Consider the following 15,620-nt stretch of genomic DNA (forward strand, 5'->3'; position numbering starts at 1 on the left):
AGAGCCTGGAGTCTGCTTTGGATTCTGTGTCTCCCTCTGTCTCAAAGCTCCTCCCCTGCTCACATTCTGTCTCTCTCTCTTGCTCAAAAATAAATAAACTTTAACAACAAAAAAAGAGAAAATGTTATGCCAGTGTTTATGATGCACCACTGTTTTAAAAGTTATCTTAAGTAATATTTTTTTCTCTCAGAAGCAGGTAACTTAGGTGAATTTTTTTCTCTATTGAATTTTTTTAATTTGTGATTTCATTTTAGGTTGACTTTTCTATCATAAAATATTTTATTTATTTATTTATTTATTTATTTATTTATTTATTTATTTATGAGAGTGCACATGGATGGGCATGGGCACACACTTGAGTGGGGGAGGGGCAGAGGAAGGTGGGGAGAGAGAATCCAAAGCAGGCTCCAAGCCCAGTGGGGAGCCCCACACAGGCTTCATCTCACAACCACGAGGTCATTCATTACCTGAGCTGAAATCAAGAGTCAGACACTTAACTGACTGAGCCACCCAGGAGCTCCAATATTTGTTCTTTTATTATTAAAGTAACATGCTTTTCTATTAGGCCATCAAATTTTAAGGAAAATCACATTTACCTTACTTTGGCTTTTATGTTTTAAAATAGTATTGGAAATGATGTTTATAGATGAAGCAAAGTGCTTATTATCCTTCTGTGTGGAACCTACAACCAGCTGCTTAGCATGACTACTCATATAAATGCCACATTCCATCAGGCTCTTACCATTCATGTCTCCATATTGGTTAAAATGGAGTATCATTTTCTCTGCTTCTGTCATCATGTACACTGTTCATTGCTTTCACCCACTGCTTTCTAGGTTTCTTTTTTGGAAAACTCCATGTTTTCATTGTTATAGCACTGAAATTTCATGTTGAGTGTTCTCATGAGGATTTTGTTTTGCTTCTAGAGAGGGTAGTTAGCTCTCACTTACCCTTATTGTTAGCGATGACCATTCAGGTGAGATAGAAGGTGTTCATTTTTCAGATTTTCCCTAAAAGGAGGATATGGATGGTAAAAGTTTCATTAAAACATTACAGTCTGAAGAGGCAGCCTCTTGTTATTGTCATACCTATTAACTAACGTGAACTCTTTTGTGATGTTGTGATATTTTCAGATATTGAAGTACAAAAAATGAAAAAGGCTGTGGAGTCTTTGATGGCAGCAAATGAAGAAAAGGTATCTAGACGAAATTATTTATATGGATGTGTAACACCATTGTGATCATTCCCTGCACTTTCTTGAGATATGTCACCTTGAAAGAACATAGGCTAAACACTGCTGAAGTTGAGGGACAGCCGTTCTCCCTTTCTACACAAGTGTGCCCCTGCTCAGTGTTGGCAGATGTAATTGGGATTATGTACAGAAGAATGGCAGCCAGCAGCGCTGGCTCCACTAAGAATTCCCTCCCCTCCTCTCCATGAATTTAGAAAATGTTCAAGCTCTCAGATCATTTCTTTATATGCGGGTAGGAAACGAGAGAAAGGATATGGTCCATGGTGCACCCTTTGTGTGGTCACTGGAAATCCTAGGCTAACGTGAACCCTGAAGGAAGTGGCCCATGACAGCTGTAGCTTCGTGATGGTGTTGATTTTATTCGTGTTATTTCCTTCTCGTTCCTGGATTCTTTCACATCAGGGATTGCCTCTATTCTCCTGAGAGATGACATACGAGAAAACAGAGGCACAGGCACTATGAAATCAAGTATGGCCCCAGGCCCTGTTTTAGGTACTCCGGCCAAATGGCCAAGGTCTCTGGGAGTTCTTTTCTCCCAGTTGCTTCTCTCACTTCATCCTGCTTAGAGCAGGGACACAATCACCTACTAAAACAAGGTGTTTCTTGGTGGCCTGCATGATCAGCCATATATCCAACTGGCAGCAACACTTGATTTCAGCTCCTGTCATCAGAACTACTTTTACCTCACGTTCCTTAATGAATGGAACAAGGAGGCATTTTCCCGAGAAAAGATTAATTTCAAGGAAGTAAAAAACAAGCAAATGCCAAAGAACTTTGTCTTGATCTTTTTCTCTCATCTTGTGTCTTTCTCTTACTTATCTCTATATTTTTGCCTTTCATTTTCTTTATTTGCTCTTTATTATATGGAAATAAACTCACTGTCCTGTCACCCATGTGGTTTCTTTTTTACTAGTCTTTCCTACTGTTGAATACAAAGGAAAGTCATTAGCAAGGTGCCCCCATAGCTTTTACTTTTTAAAAATAATCATTGAAATTCATTCGGTTTTAATTTCCCTCTGCCCAAAGAGCAACAATAACAAACAAAACTCCCAATGTTGACTGAGGGCTTATTAGATCCTCAATCTGCTTTAGGAGCACCAAGGGTGACAAGTTTTTAGTAGTTCCAGAGAGCTTCAAAGAGGCCATATTTGAGCAAAACCTGAGGAAAAGCAAGAGTTGTTCATTAGGAAAATGAAAGCTTCTAGGGAAAGTATCTGTTACCCAGAACATGTCTCAAAAGCAAGGCTTGAGACAACCAGTGCATCCTGGGAAAGTTCAGAATGATATAACAGGTGGAGGGGTAGATGAGGCTGACAGGGGAGCTGCTATGAGGTGTTAGTCAAGCTGGAGTGCTAAGCTAATCATTTGGGGTATTAACTGTAGACCTTGGGCAGTGACATGATTTAAATTTTCATTTTAGAAAGCGAACTCTAGTGGCAAAATGGAGGCAAGAGTAAGGGAGGCAGAGTTAGGACAGAAAAATTAAGAGGCTGTTAAATAGTCTAGGTGAGAAATGAAGAGGGGTTGAAATACAGCAGTAGAAGTGAAGTGGTAAGGTTTTCCAGAAATTTACAGATTGACAAGATTTTTTTTAATCTGAATTTGAGAATAAGTTTCTAGTTTGAGTAGCAAAGTGAATGATAGTGCCCTCAAAGAGTTAAGGGAATCCAAGCAAGAGGCTCAAGTACTGAGGGCAAATAATGAGTTTAATTTTAGGTACATTCAATTTGATGTGCTCATGGGACATCTAAAAGGAGATTTCTCATAGAAAGTGAGTCTAAATTTTAGGATTAATGCAGAATTACAGATTGGTAGGGAATGGACCCCATCAATTTTAGGAGAAGTACAGAATTATAGATTGTTGGGGATTAAACTGTAATTGATGTATAGTTAGCTTTTGCTCCAAGACCAATCACCTACATTATTTCTCATACTTCTGAGGGTTGGCTAGGTAATTGTTATGGTCTGGGCTGGCTTTGCAGATATCTGCAGTTAGCCAGTGGCTAGGATGGGGCTGGATGGTCTAGAATGATGTGATTCACCTGTCTGGTGATTAACCGACTTGTATAGGTTGGTCCCGTCTGGGATGTCTCTTCTCCAAATGATCTCTCATCCTCCAGTAGAGTAGCCTATGCTTCTTCACATGGTGCTTACAAGGTTCCCTAGAGCAGAAAAAAGAGGGCAAGCCCTAATATGCAGATAAATACCTTTAAGCCTTTCCTTGCACCACATTTGTTTATATCTCTTTGGCCAAAGTAAGTCACATGGACAAGCCCAAAATCAGTGAGGGAGAAGCTAGGGAGCCCATCTTTATAATCCACCAGAATGAGGGTAAAGGACAAAACCTGGAAGTGCTAACATTTCATGATCTGGGTTGGCCAGATAGTGGGGGTTGTAGAAGTAGAATATCTTATCTGGTCAAGGGATTAAGAAATCAAAATAGAAGAAAAGAAAGAGTGGAAAGAAAAGGGAACAAAGAAGGAAAGAGTGGGGTCAGTCAAGTACCAAACAGAGGTCAAATTAGACAAAGGATGAAAAGTGTTCATTATTTCAGTAAATAGAAAGTCCCTAATGACTAATTGAAGCAACTTTGGCTGAGTGTTTTGTGAAGGAAAAAGTCAGATGGTGACTGATGACAGCTGATAAAGACAGCAGGTGTAGACCTTTCTTTCAAGATCTGACCTAGAAGTTGGAGAGGAGAATAATTAAAGTTGATTTTATTCTTGTTTTTTTTTTGTTTGTTTTTGTTTTGTATCTTATTACCTTGTTTTGTTTTTGTTTTTTAAAGATGGCAGCTGAAGGATAGGATCTCTAAATTTAGAGGTACCTCTTCTCTATCTCTGATGTACGTAGGAAAACTATTCTAGATATTACCAGTTTTACTAAAGTCTAGAAGTCTTCTTTGGATAATGTAAATAATTCATGTCTACTTATTCTTTGTGTCACAGTTTTACTGTTTAAAATCAATAGTATTAAAGATGATAATTGATTTTATTATAGGATCGGAAAATAGAAGATCTTCGCCAGTGCCTGAACAGGTACAAGAAAATGCAAGATACGGTGGTACTGGCCCAAGGTAAAAAAGGTAGCGTAGCTTTCTAGGTTTTTCTACTTTACTTGATTTTAAGTGGCTGTGAACTTTGACATTTGGCCTTGTTTTCTTTCGGGGAGCTTATCCATTATTCCAAATTAGTTCCTTCGTTCATTCAACATTATTATTAGGCATCTGTTCTCTGCAAGAGAGTGTGTAGGCCAATGAGAATACTGTAGATTGTTTGGTTGGTCAGGGGGACAGCATTCCAGAGAGAGGGAGGACAACAGTGTGTTCAGGAGGTTAGGGGGGAAAAGAGCTTGGTGTGTTTAAGAAGTAAAAGAAGATGAGTATGCCTGGAAGGTACTGAGCAGGGAGAGAATGAGATGAGCTGAGCTGATAGAAGTTGAGTGTTGCCCAGGCAGTGAGAGGCATTCAGCTCTTCGAGCCCAGAGGGATTCACTGATGGTTTTTAACATGTCACTGGCATCTGCATAACAAATGGACCATAGTGGGAGGAGGGAGCAGTGTGGGAGGGAAGAGAAGCCAATCAAAAGACCCCTGCAGCATTCCAAGTGGAATGATATGATAGGTACTGATAGGAAATATATTTTGGTGTTAGAATCAACATTGGTTTGATGGACCAGATGAGAGTGAAGAAGAGGAAAGAATCAAGAAAGATTTACCTTTCTGACCAAAGCAACTGGGCGGATGATGATTCCATTTACCAATGTAGAGAAGCCTAGTAGAGGAACACTGAAATGTGTTCAACATTGAATGTGTTAAGTTAAAAAACAAAAACAACCCACGAGACATCTAAGTAAAAATAGTCATGCTTTGATGGTGATTAAGGTGTACACTTGTTGAGATGAGCACAGGATCATGTATGGAAGTGTTGCATTACAATATTGTACACCTGAAACTAATGTTAACACTGTATGTTAACTAGCAAAAATAAAAACTGAAAAAAATAGCGATCCCTTTTGATGTATTGTTATTTTATCTGCACGTGGTCCAGTTGGCCATCCTCCAATGTGGAAAATCTCTGGGGGTCATTTAAAACAAAAACGTCAAGAACTTTGAAAGTTTTCTTGTTCATTAACAATATGTAGGTGGAGGTTGTTTGCTCTAAAAGTAAGCACTGGTAATAAATCTTTTGGAGGGTACTCATGAAACACTCAGATTTTGGAATTTCAATTTTGATGAGCCAAAAGGAAAGAAAATCATATATCAGACCAAAATTTCTGGTGGGGGGGGGTGGAAGAAAAGATTTTCATCTTTTTGTTCACAGGGCTTAGCCTGAGTTAAGACTTTGTAAATATCCCAATGAGCAAGCAAATGAACCTTCATCAGTGTTCTTACATGTGATTCTCATCAGTCAGCATTTTCTGTGCCTCAAAAGAGTGTCTCTTTTTAGACAATATTGCAGATTCACAAGTGATTAATTTTTACATAGTTGTAGCATTTAAAACTGTCTGATTTTATAGAATATCAACATTGTAATTCCTATATTTAAAAATCAAGGGAAAACATTAATTTATGTAAACAGATTATTTTGTAAAACATGTAGGAAATAGGGAAAAGGGGTAAAATTGTAATTGCACTGGCATGATCACTTTTGTCGGTTTCATGTATTTTTTTTCATCTTTGTAAATGCATATAAATGTAGCTAAAAGAGGTAGTTTTTTTTAAAATTTTTTTTCAATGTTTTTTTAATTTATTTTTGGGAAAGAGAGAGACAGAGCATGAACGGGGGAGGGGCAGAGAGAGAGGGAGACACAGAATCGGAAACAAGCTCCAGGCTCCGAGCCATCAGCCCAGGGCCTGACGCGGGGCTCGAACTCACGGACCGTGAGATCATGACCTGGCTGAAGTCAGACGCTTAACCGACTGCGCCACCCAGGCGCCCCTAAAAGAGGTAGTTTTTAACCACCATTGAAAATTATGTCCTGTTCTGGGGCGCCTGGGTGGCTCAGTCGGTTAGGCGTCCGACTTCAGCCAGGTCATGATCTCACGGTCCGTGAGTTCGAGCCCCGCGTCAGGCTCTGGGCTGATGGCTCGGAGCCTGGAGCTTGTTTCCGATTCTGTGTCTCCCTCTCTCTCTGCCCCTCCCCCGTTCATGCTCTGTCTCTGTCTCAAAAATAAAAAAAGTAAATAAAAAAAAAAGTTAATAAAAAAAAAAAGAAAATTATGTCCTGTTCTAATGAAGAGTTTATAAATAGTGATTTCTTACTAGGATTTATATTTATTTAGATAATCCTTAGAAAATGCTATTAATACCTAAATTTTAATAAAATTAGAATAAATAATAAAACCTAAATTAAGAAACTAAGTCTAGTTAATAGCTTTAAACGAGCATATGATTTGCCATTTTGTATTACTCAGAGAATAGTGTGTTAAGCAACATTCTTTGGTTTTAGAAAAGAATATCTGGCACTATTGCCCAGCACTTAATCCTTTTCATCGCTGGAGATGTAAAAGAAATTCTTAAAGTTGCTGCTTTCCTGGATATATGATTGAATTTGTCCCTAAGGCTATTCTTTCTGCCTTAAAATAAATGAAATACAGGGATCCTCTTAAGGAACCAAAAGATTGCCTATCTTTTTTTCTTTTCCTTTTTTCTTTCTATTTTTGTTGTTGTTGTTGTTGTTGTTGTTTTTTGTTGTTTTCCAAGAACACAGTAGTGATGAAGATTGAGTTGTTTACTGGGTGGCTGTATTACTATTCTGAATTAGTTTGTTATACCACTGGTATTCTCCAGCTTGGTTATTTCTGAACTGAAATTTGTAAAGCTCTAAAATCTGAAACAAAATTATGGGAGGATTTTTGGACTAAATTCGCTTTTGATTTCAATGCTGTGAGTCCATGATTATATCTATTAAAACTACCATGAATTAATACCTTTGTTAACACCACCCCCAAGCCGCAGGTGCTCATAGTTTGGGATGTTTCCTAGATGCCATGTTGTTATTTTTCTAATGATTTCAGGAGAAGGCGAGTCTTTGGTTTTTGAAGATGAGGAAAAAAAAAATTATATTCAGTTGGTATTCTTCCACCAAAAGTGAAATGTAAATGAAAAGCTGCTGTTGTCCTCCTTTTGTTTTGTCTTTTTCTAGGCCAAGATAGCGACTTTGAAGATCTGCTCACATCCAGTTCCATCTCTACTTTGCTGGATGCACAAGGTTTTAGTGACCTGGAGAAAAGTCTGTCACCTACACCAGTAATGGGATCTCCCAGCCGTGACCCATTTAACACAAGTGTTCCAGAAGAGGTATTTACAGAGTCTCAGTTTTTTGCTGAGATTCATATTGCTGACAATATGAAGAGATTGTGTCATCGAAGGTTAAGATGCTGTTGACAACATGAAAGACATGGGATCTTTTCTCAGTTTGACTACTGACTGAGTTTTGGCAATTTTTGTGTCTCATAGGACTTCATTTGAAATGTGTGTTTTTTCCCCTCTCTCTTTAATAAATAAATGCCTTGGGTGATGTCAAAATTATTTAAATAATTCAGGAAAAACATGGGAGAATGAGGTCATCCTAAATAGGAGAGGACAATCTATTTATTAAAGAATAAGTAAGGAATAAATGAAGTGGGGATAAAGTTTGATTATATAAAGAAGTTGATTTTAGTCACTTCTGATTGTGCCTCTGAAAAATGATGGACTAAAGTTTTCTTGACTTCTTTAGGCTTGGAAAAAGCAACTGGACAGGAATACTCAGTCTTGAACTCATTTACTTTTCTTTCACATCCAACTGGTGCCAAAACCTGTTTCCATTATCTGTTGCAAACCACCCCAAAACATTGTGGCCTGAATGACAACACTGATTTTGCTGATGGATCTGTGATTTGGGCAGGGCTCAGCAGGAACATTTCATTTTTGCTCCACTGGGCATCGGCTTGAAAGGCACGAAGGCTGCCCATTTGTATGTCTTTATGGGTGGGGCTCCTTTTGGCTGGGACATCAGCTGAGGCCCTGCTTGGACATGTGACTGCTTGGCTTTCTCATAGCATAGCGTTTAGGTCCTAAGGATGAGCATCCCAGGAGAACCGGGCAAATTTCTGTCACTTTTTATGATAGAACTCTGAAGTCATGTAGCAGCTCTTCTCCTGTAGTCACAGGTCCACACACATTCACAGAGGGGAAGCATAGACCCTACCTCTTGACAGACAAGTAACGACAGCACATTATAAGAAGAACACGTGGGGTGGCATATACTGGTGCAGCTACAATCCGCCTCTCCACTCTCCGACTATGATAATTTACACCCCTCTCCCATGCAAAATACACTCACCCTCTCTTCAGAGACCTCTTGGTCTCATTCCAGTTAGGCATCAACATCCAGAATCTCATCATCCACACGAGGTCAAGATGTAGGTGAAGCTCCTCACATCTTCTTGGGCACAACTTCTCAAGGAGCACTTCATTCCATTTAAAGAACCAGGAACTTAAAGGTCAAGCTATGTGTCCCCTCTACACTTGTCGTACTGTGGTGGGACAGGCATAACAACTGCTAGGCATTCCCATTTAAAAAAGAGGGAAAGTGGAAGACACACAGGTGTCATTAGTCCATAGCAGTTCCAAAATTGAGCCAGGCCTCCATTGCCAGCTCTTTGACAGAGCCCAGTCCCCTGGGCTCTTGGTTATTCCTTCTGAGGCATCTTTCCATTTCCATAAGAAGGAACTCATCGGGGCGCCTGAGTGGCTCAGTTGGTTGAGCATCCGACTTCGGCTCAGGTCATGATCTCGCGGCCAGTGAGTTCGAGCCCCGCGTCAGGCTCTGTGCTGACAGCTCAGAGCCTGGAGCCTGTTTCAGATTCTGTGTCTCCCTCTCTCTGACCCTCCCCCGTTCATACTCTGTCTCTCTCTCTGTCTCGAAAATAAATAAACGTTAAAAAAAAAAAAAAAAAAGAAGGAACTTCTAATTTCAGATGAGTTGTTTTCTGTCAAAGTGTCTGTACGGGTCCAAGGCCTTCTACCTTCTGTCCCTCCCTGTCTGTCTAATTTGGTGTAATAGCTTATTTACTTGGAACTTCTTAAGAATTAATTTATAATCCAGTCCGTCAGGTAAAGCATATCCACAAATATCTTCATAATAAGCCTTCTTCTACCTAAAGTTTTCTGTAAGCCTGCTTGGAATATCCCTTTACTTTGAGAGGTTTTGCTCTTTTGAAGGGTTCACTGAGATAGCACCTCCTTAAGTCTTCCTGAGGTCTTAACAAAGGCACACCCATGGCTTCATCTTAAGACTGTTTTCCTGACAGCACCTCGATCTTTGCCCTGAAACTGTTTCTTAATTTTTAAAATATTTATTTATTTATTTTTGAGAGGGAGGGAGGGGGAGAGAGAGAGAGAGAGAGAGAGAGAGAGAGAGAGAGAGAGAGAAAATCCCAAGCAGGCTCCATGCTGTCAGCACAGAGCCTGACATAGGGGTTGAACTCATGAACTGTGAGATCATGACCTGAGCCGAAATCAAGAGTTAGATGCTTAACCAACTGTGCCATCCAGACTCCCCGAAAGTATTTCTGAATTTTAGTGTAATGTGCTGTCTAGAGAAACTAAGAATAATAAGAATAAGAAAGGTTTTTTTTTTGTTTGTCTTTTTTTTTAACAAAACAATTTTGGCTCCCTTATGTTTAACATTTCTTTCTTTGGTCATCTTTTCTTTTAACATTTTGCTGTATGTGGTGACAAGAAACTGAGTGGCATCTTTATTTTTCCTATCTGTTCCTGATAATTACATGGTGAGAAAAGGAAATTTGAATTGACTGCAAAAGAATTCAAGGAGGAAACAATTAACATTTCTCTCTTAAATGTAAGACAGGGCTAAAGGATGTCATTAATAAGAAATTAGTGGGTAAGGGAAATTGGAGGGAGGTGGTCAAAAGGTACAAACTTTCAGTTATGAGACAAATGAGTGCTGGGAGTGTAATGTACAACATGATGCTTATAGTTAACATTGCTATCTGGTATATTTGAAAATTGCTGAGAGAATAGATCCAAAAAGTTCTCATCGTAAGGAAAAAAAAATGTTTTTCCTTCTTCTTTTTCTTTCTTCTTTCTTCCTTCTATTCCTGTCCCTTCCCATCCCTTCCCTTTGTAACTAGACAAGGTGATGGATGTTAACTAGGCTTACTGTGGTGATCATTTCACAGTAATCTGTAAGTCATTATACTGTATACCTTAAATTTATATACTGCTGCATGTCAGTGATATCTCCATAAAATTGGAAGAGAGAAACAAAGAGTTAGTTAAGGAATAAGAAATATTTTAGAGGGAAAAAAATTCCCTACTTGCTAAATACATATTTAAAAAATTTTTTTAACCTTTATTTATTTTTGAGACAGAGAGAGACAGAGCATGAACGGGGGAGGGTCAGAGAGAGAGGGAGACACAGAATCTGAAACAGGCTCCAGGCTCTGAGCCATCAGCACAGAGCCTGACGCGGGGCTTGAACTCACTGACCGCGAGATCATGACCTGAGCCGAAGTCGGACGCTTAACCGACTGAGCCACCCAGGCGCCCGCTAAATACATATTTATATTGAAGGGAAAACTAATATTTGACAGCCACTGAGTATGCTGCATGTATACAGAAAGATTGCTATTCCATGTAAGATATGCCTAGATAATCTCATATACTTAACAAAAAGCCTTTGCTATGTGAATTCTACTTTAATGAGACTTTCAGTTTGGAAACAATGATTTGATGATGATTGAGCATGTTCAGCGACTTGGTTAAAGGAAAGCTGGGAGGGAGATTTTGAGGTTGTAGTTAAAGCCCTAAAGTTTGAAATGAAATCAAGAAAATGGGTCACTTGGTTAGTGGAACCATCCCTCCCACCCACATCCCCATGATTAGGAACCCAAGGAGCTACTGTAAACTTCGTACCACAGGGGTAATGGCTCAATAAGTGGCCCAGAACTAATCATAAAGATTCAAACTTAAAAAAAAAAAAAAAGATAGTGCAATAATTTCCTATTTTACAATAAATACGACTTGCTGTTAACAAAATGCAACCGAATGGATTTTAAAGTTCTTACTGGCTCTATTCATCAATTCATGAATCGAGGGACACCCACCTTAGCAGGTGGAAAGGAACTCTAAGGATCTGTACAAAATGAAAGGCTTTTTTAGGCAGAAGGAAAGAGGAACAGGGGGTCATGCTAGGCATTTGCTGGTTGGTTTGAGTAAGGTTACTTTCCTTATGTGCAGCGAAGGGGAGTCTTGGAGCAGGGGCAGGTAACTTGTGTAGAGAAGGCAAGCGCTAATTGGTTGACCTAAGCCTGCCTTTTCTGGGCACCGAGCCTTCTCTGCACCGAGCATAGAAATTTAGCTAAGTTTGGGTTTGCTGACATGGAGCTTAATACAGGCCACTCCGTCTTGGGCCCAATCGGGTTATTTTAACAGACTTCACATGTTATAACCATTTACAGTGTCAAGGGAGGAGACCACCCTCAGTAACTGAAACAAAAATCCACAAAGCTAAATTTATTGCCTATTTATTTAACAAAGGGAACTTTGTTGGTCTCAGACAATCTCTTCAGCTGATCATATGTGGGGTTTCGGGGGATGCTTGGAGCTCGGGGACTGGTGGCCTTGCAGAGACTGGAGTGAGTTGACATCAGCTGTGAATGTGTGGTTACAAAGGTGAGACTGTTGACTGATTGGCCTCTAGATGTGTGTTCACTGGTGTGAATCCCTACCTGCCTGGTTGACTTCAGAAGTGAAGCGCTGTCACTAATTGGTTGACTGGCAAAGTGAATTCACTGAGATGAATTTTGTTTATTTTTCTTTACCAGAGTTGTTTTTAAGTGTTTGGTTTATTAGTTTGTGACATGCTCACAACCTAAGTACTCTACAGTTGTCAGAAACTATTTAAAGCCAGAGTATAAAATTTCTTTCGTAGATTCCATCCCTAGGATACATAAGGCATTTGTTGGGGAAAATGTGCCATGCATTTTTGTTGTGGCTCTAATAATGTTATTAAGCAAAGCATTTTAATTGTATCCACAAATTAACCAGTTTGAACAACATTCTGGGTTAGACTGGTGGTAGAAATTAAAGTGAAAACAGGGGTGCCTGAGTGGCTCAGGCAGTTGAGCGTCTGACTCTTGATTTTGGCTCAGGTCATGATCCCAGGGTCGTGGGATGGAGCCCCTTGTCAGGCTCCAGGTACTGAGCATGGAGCCTACTTAAGATTCTCTCTCCCTCTGCCCTCTCCCCCAACCTCTCTAAAATTAAAAAAAAAAAAAAAAAGAGAGAGAGAGAACAGAGGTGTGTTTACAAAGTGCTTTACCCAAATCTCATCTTAAATCATGACAAACCTGTACGGTAGGCATTGCCATTCTCATTTTGCAGGAGAGAAAACTGACACTTAGTCAAGTGACTTACCTAAGGTCACTTAGGCAAGTGTTCCAGAGCCAAGATTTTAACTGGGACTTCAAGTTGTCAGGATCGGCTATTAACTTACTTGATGGTATTTATTATGTTTTATTCAGAACCAAGTTCACGGATGACCTTCCTCCAGAAGGTTTTCTCTGACGAACACTTATTGATGTTTATATACTGAGACTGTTTTGTAAATATAAGAATAGCGTGCTGAACCCAGGTGTATGAAATTTTATCGATAGACCGTGTAATTGTCTTACTTCTTTTTTTTTTTTTTCTTTGTGACTTACGTTTTGTTTGATGGATTGATTTTTGGCCTTTTTGTAATTACATTACAGTTCCACACCGGTATCTTGCAAGTTTCGGTCCCTTCATTATTGCCAGCATCTAAGGGCTTGGAAATTTCCGAAAAAGCAAAATTGCCTCAACCAGAGACTTCGTTTGAAGAGAAGTACGTCATTTATGTTCTGACATTGCAATATAAATGTTCAACAGAGTAGGTCAAGCAAAGATAAGGATGCGCCGCATTCATTTACAAACATAATTTTTCGCAGGGGCAAGAAACAGGAAGGCATGGGCCAAGGGACTTGAAATCAGTTCTGTATTATTGAAATAAAAGGTGTGGAAGCAAGGAGTCACAAGAGAGGAGTCAGGGGAGGTATGGTGGTCAGGTTAGAGAGGGATTTTAGGGCATTTGGGCTTTATGTCTAGGTCATAGGTGGCCGTCAACAAGTGTTGCCAGGTCCATAGTGACAGTCCTGTGCCTGAGGCTGCCTGCAGGATGGCTGGGAAGGATTCAGGACAGGGATACCCTAGTTTCTCCATCAGCAAGTAGAATTTTGAGGGAGCATATTCTCAATTACTTAGTCTTACAATTAGACCAAATAAAAGAAAATGTAATGGAGTATTTGTAAAGAGAGTGAAATATATTCCCTCGCACAGTTTTTTGTTTTTGACAATTGTGTTCACTTAGAATATGTATGCTCTTTTACTCTTACAGGGTATAAATTCTTTTCTTTTTCTTTCTTTTTTTTTTTTTTTTTTACATTTTAGTGATGGAAAAATAATCCTTGGTGCTGCTGTTGAAACCCAGCCTTCTGATAGTCTTTCGTAAGTCATATTATTGAATGTAAAAAATGTCACTTGAGACCTGGCAGAGAGGAAGCTTCTATTACACTAACAATAACCAAAATTAAAAGCAAATGACTCTGAGGCCTGAATACATTAATACAGGTGTAGTGGTTGGATGGGGGTGCAGGTGAGGTTTGTAAGTTAACAAAGAAATACTTGCTCGTTGACCATTATCTCATGCCAGGTTTTTGCCCATCTTTAACCTTCCTTCATCAGCTTTCACGTGAAGTTCAGTGCTTTGAATTTGAGGTTTGCACTGACTTGCAGTTTGACTCTAGCAGAAAAGAGTCACAGAGGATGGTGTGATGGCTGGAAAGGCTACAATGGTTTTTTGCACTTTCAGTGTAGTAAACCAACCCAACATCTGTGTTTATCCAAGTAAAAGTCTGGATTAAATTAGGAAAATATATGTTCAGAGCAGTACTCAAAGATGAGATCTTTTCTTTTGTTTATTTTGTTCTTTTGTTTATTTGGTAGTCAACACTTCTTTTTCTTTTTTTTTTTTTAATTTTCTTTTTAATTTTTTTAATTTACATCCAAATTAGTTAGCATATAGTGCAACAATGATTTCAGGAGAAGATTCCTTAGTGCCCCTTACCCACTTAGCCCATCCCCCCTCCCACAATGCCTCCTGTAACCCTCAGTTTGTTCTCCATATTTATGAGTCTCTTGTTTTGTCCCCCTCCCTGTTTTTATATTATTTTTGTTTCCCTTCCCTTATGTGAATCTGTTTTGTCTCTTAAAATCCTCATATGAGTGAAGTCATATGATTTTTGTCTTCCTCTGACTAATTTCACTTAGCATAATACCCTCCAGTTCCATCCATGTAGTTGCAAATGGCAAGATTTCATTCTTTTTGATTGCTGAGTAATACTCCATTGTATATATTTACTACATCTTTATCCATTCATCCATCGATGGACATTTGGGCTCTTTCCATACCTTGGCTATTTTTGATAGTGCTACTATAAACATGGGGTGCATGTGTCCCTTTGAAACAGCACACCTGTATCCCTTGGATAAATGTCTAGTAGTGCAATTGCTGGATCGTAGGGTAGTTCTATTTTTAGTTTTTTGAAGAACCTCCATACTGTTTTCCAGAGTGGCTGCACCAGCTTGCATTCCCATGGTAGTCAGCACTTATAGCAACTTATTTACATGTAAATATATGAGAATTGCCTTTTAATTTTTTTTAGTTTATTTATTTTTGAGAGAGAGAGACAGAGTGCAAGTGGGGGAGGGGCAGAGAGAGAGGGAGACACAGAATTTGAAGCAGGCTCCAGGCTCTGAGCTGTCAGCACAGAGCCTGATGTGGGGTTCAAACCCACGAACCGCAAAATCATGACCTGAGCTGAAGTCAGACGCTTAACCAACTGAGCCACCCAGGTGCTCCCAATTTTTTTTATTTTTTTTTAGTCTTTATTTTTGAGAGAGAGAGCACGAGCAGGGGAGGGCAGAGAGACAGAGAGGGAGACACAGAATCCGAAGCAGGCTCCAGGCTCTGAGCTGTCAGCACAAAGCCTGATGCAGGGCTTAAACCCACGAACCACAGGATCGTGACCTGAGCCAAAGTCGGATGCTTAACCGACTGAGCCATCCAGGTGCCCCGAGAATTGCCTTTTAAAAGGTTCTTTGTATGTTTATATTATTTTCCCTCTTAGAGGAAAGATGTTGCTTTTTTCTATCTCTTTTTTTTTTTTAATTTTTTTAATTTTTATTTAAAAAAAATTTTTTTTTTCAACGTTTATTTATTTTTGGGACAGAGAGAGACAGAGCATGAACGGGGGAGGGGCAGAGAGAGAGGGAGACAC

At 39.4% G+C, this 15,620-nt stretch overlaps 1 protein-coding gene across 8 annotated transcripts in view; it reads left to right on the forward strand.

The window, feature by feature from the left end:
• Nucleotides 1-15,620, forward strand: part of PPFIBP1 (PPFIA binding protein 1) — a 117,458-nt gene that overhangs the window by 80,590 nt on the left and 21,248 nt on the right. For 5 of the 8 annotated variants that reach the window (XM_030322040.1, XM_030322044.1, XM_030322043.1 and 2 more), the window contains 5 exons: nt 1,134-1,195; nt 4,253-4,337; nt 7,400-7,554; nt 13,017-13,129; nt 13,732-13,788. In XM_030322040.1, coding sequence (XP_030177900.1) covers nt 1,134-1,195; nt 4,253-4,337; nt 7,400-7,554; nt 13,017-13,129; nt 13,732-13,788 — 472 coding nt within the window. The remainder of the gene's footprint in view (nt 1-1,133; nt 1,196-4,252; nt 4,338-7,399; nt 7,555-13,016; nt 13,130-13,731; nt 13,789-15,620) is intronic. The other 3 variants (XM_030322041.1, XM_030322045.1, XM_030322047.1) reach the window with 1 other exon arrangement.

Source organism: Lynx canadensis, chromosome B4 (assembly GCF_007474595.2).
Source record: "Lynx canadensis isolate LIC74 chromosome B4, mLynCan4.pri.v2, whole genome shotgun sequence".
Lineage (NCBI taxonomy): Eukaryota > Metazoa > Chordata > Mammalia > Carnivora > Felidae > Lynx > Lynx canadensis.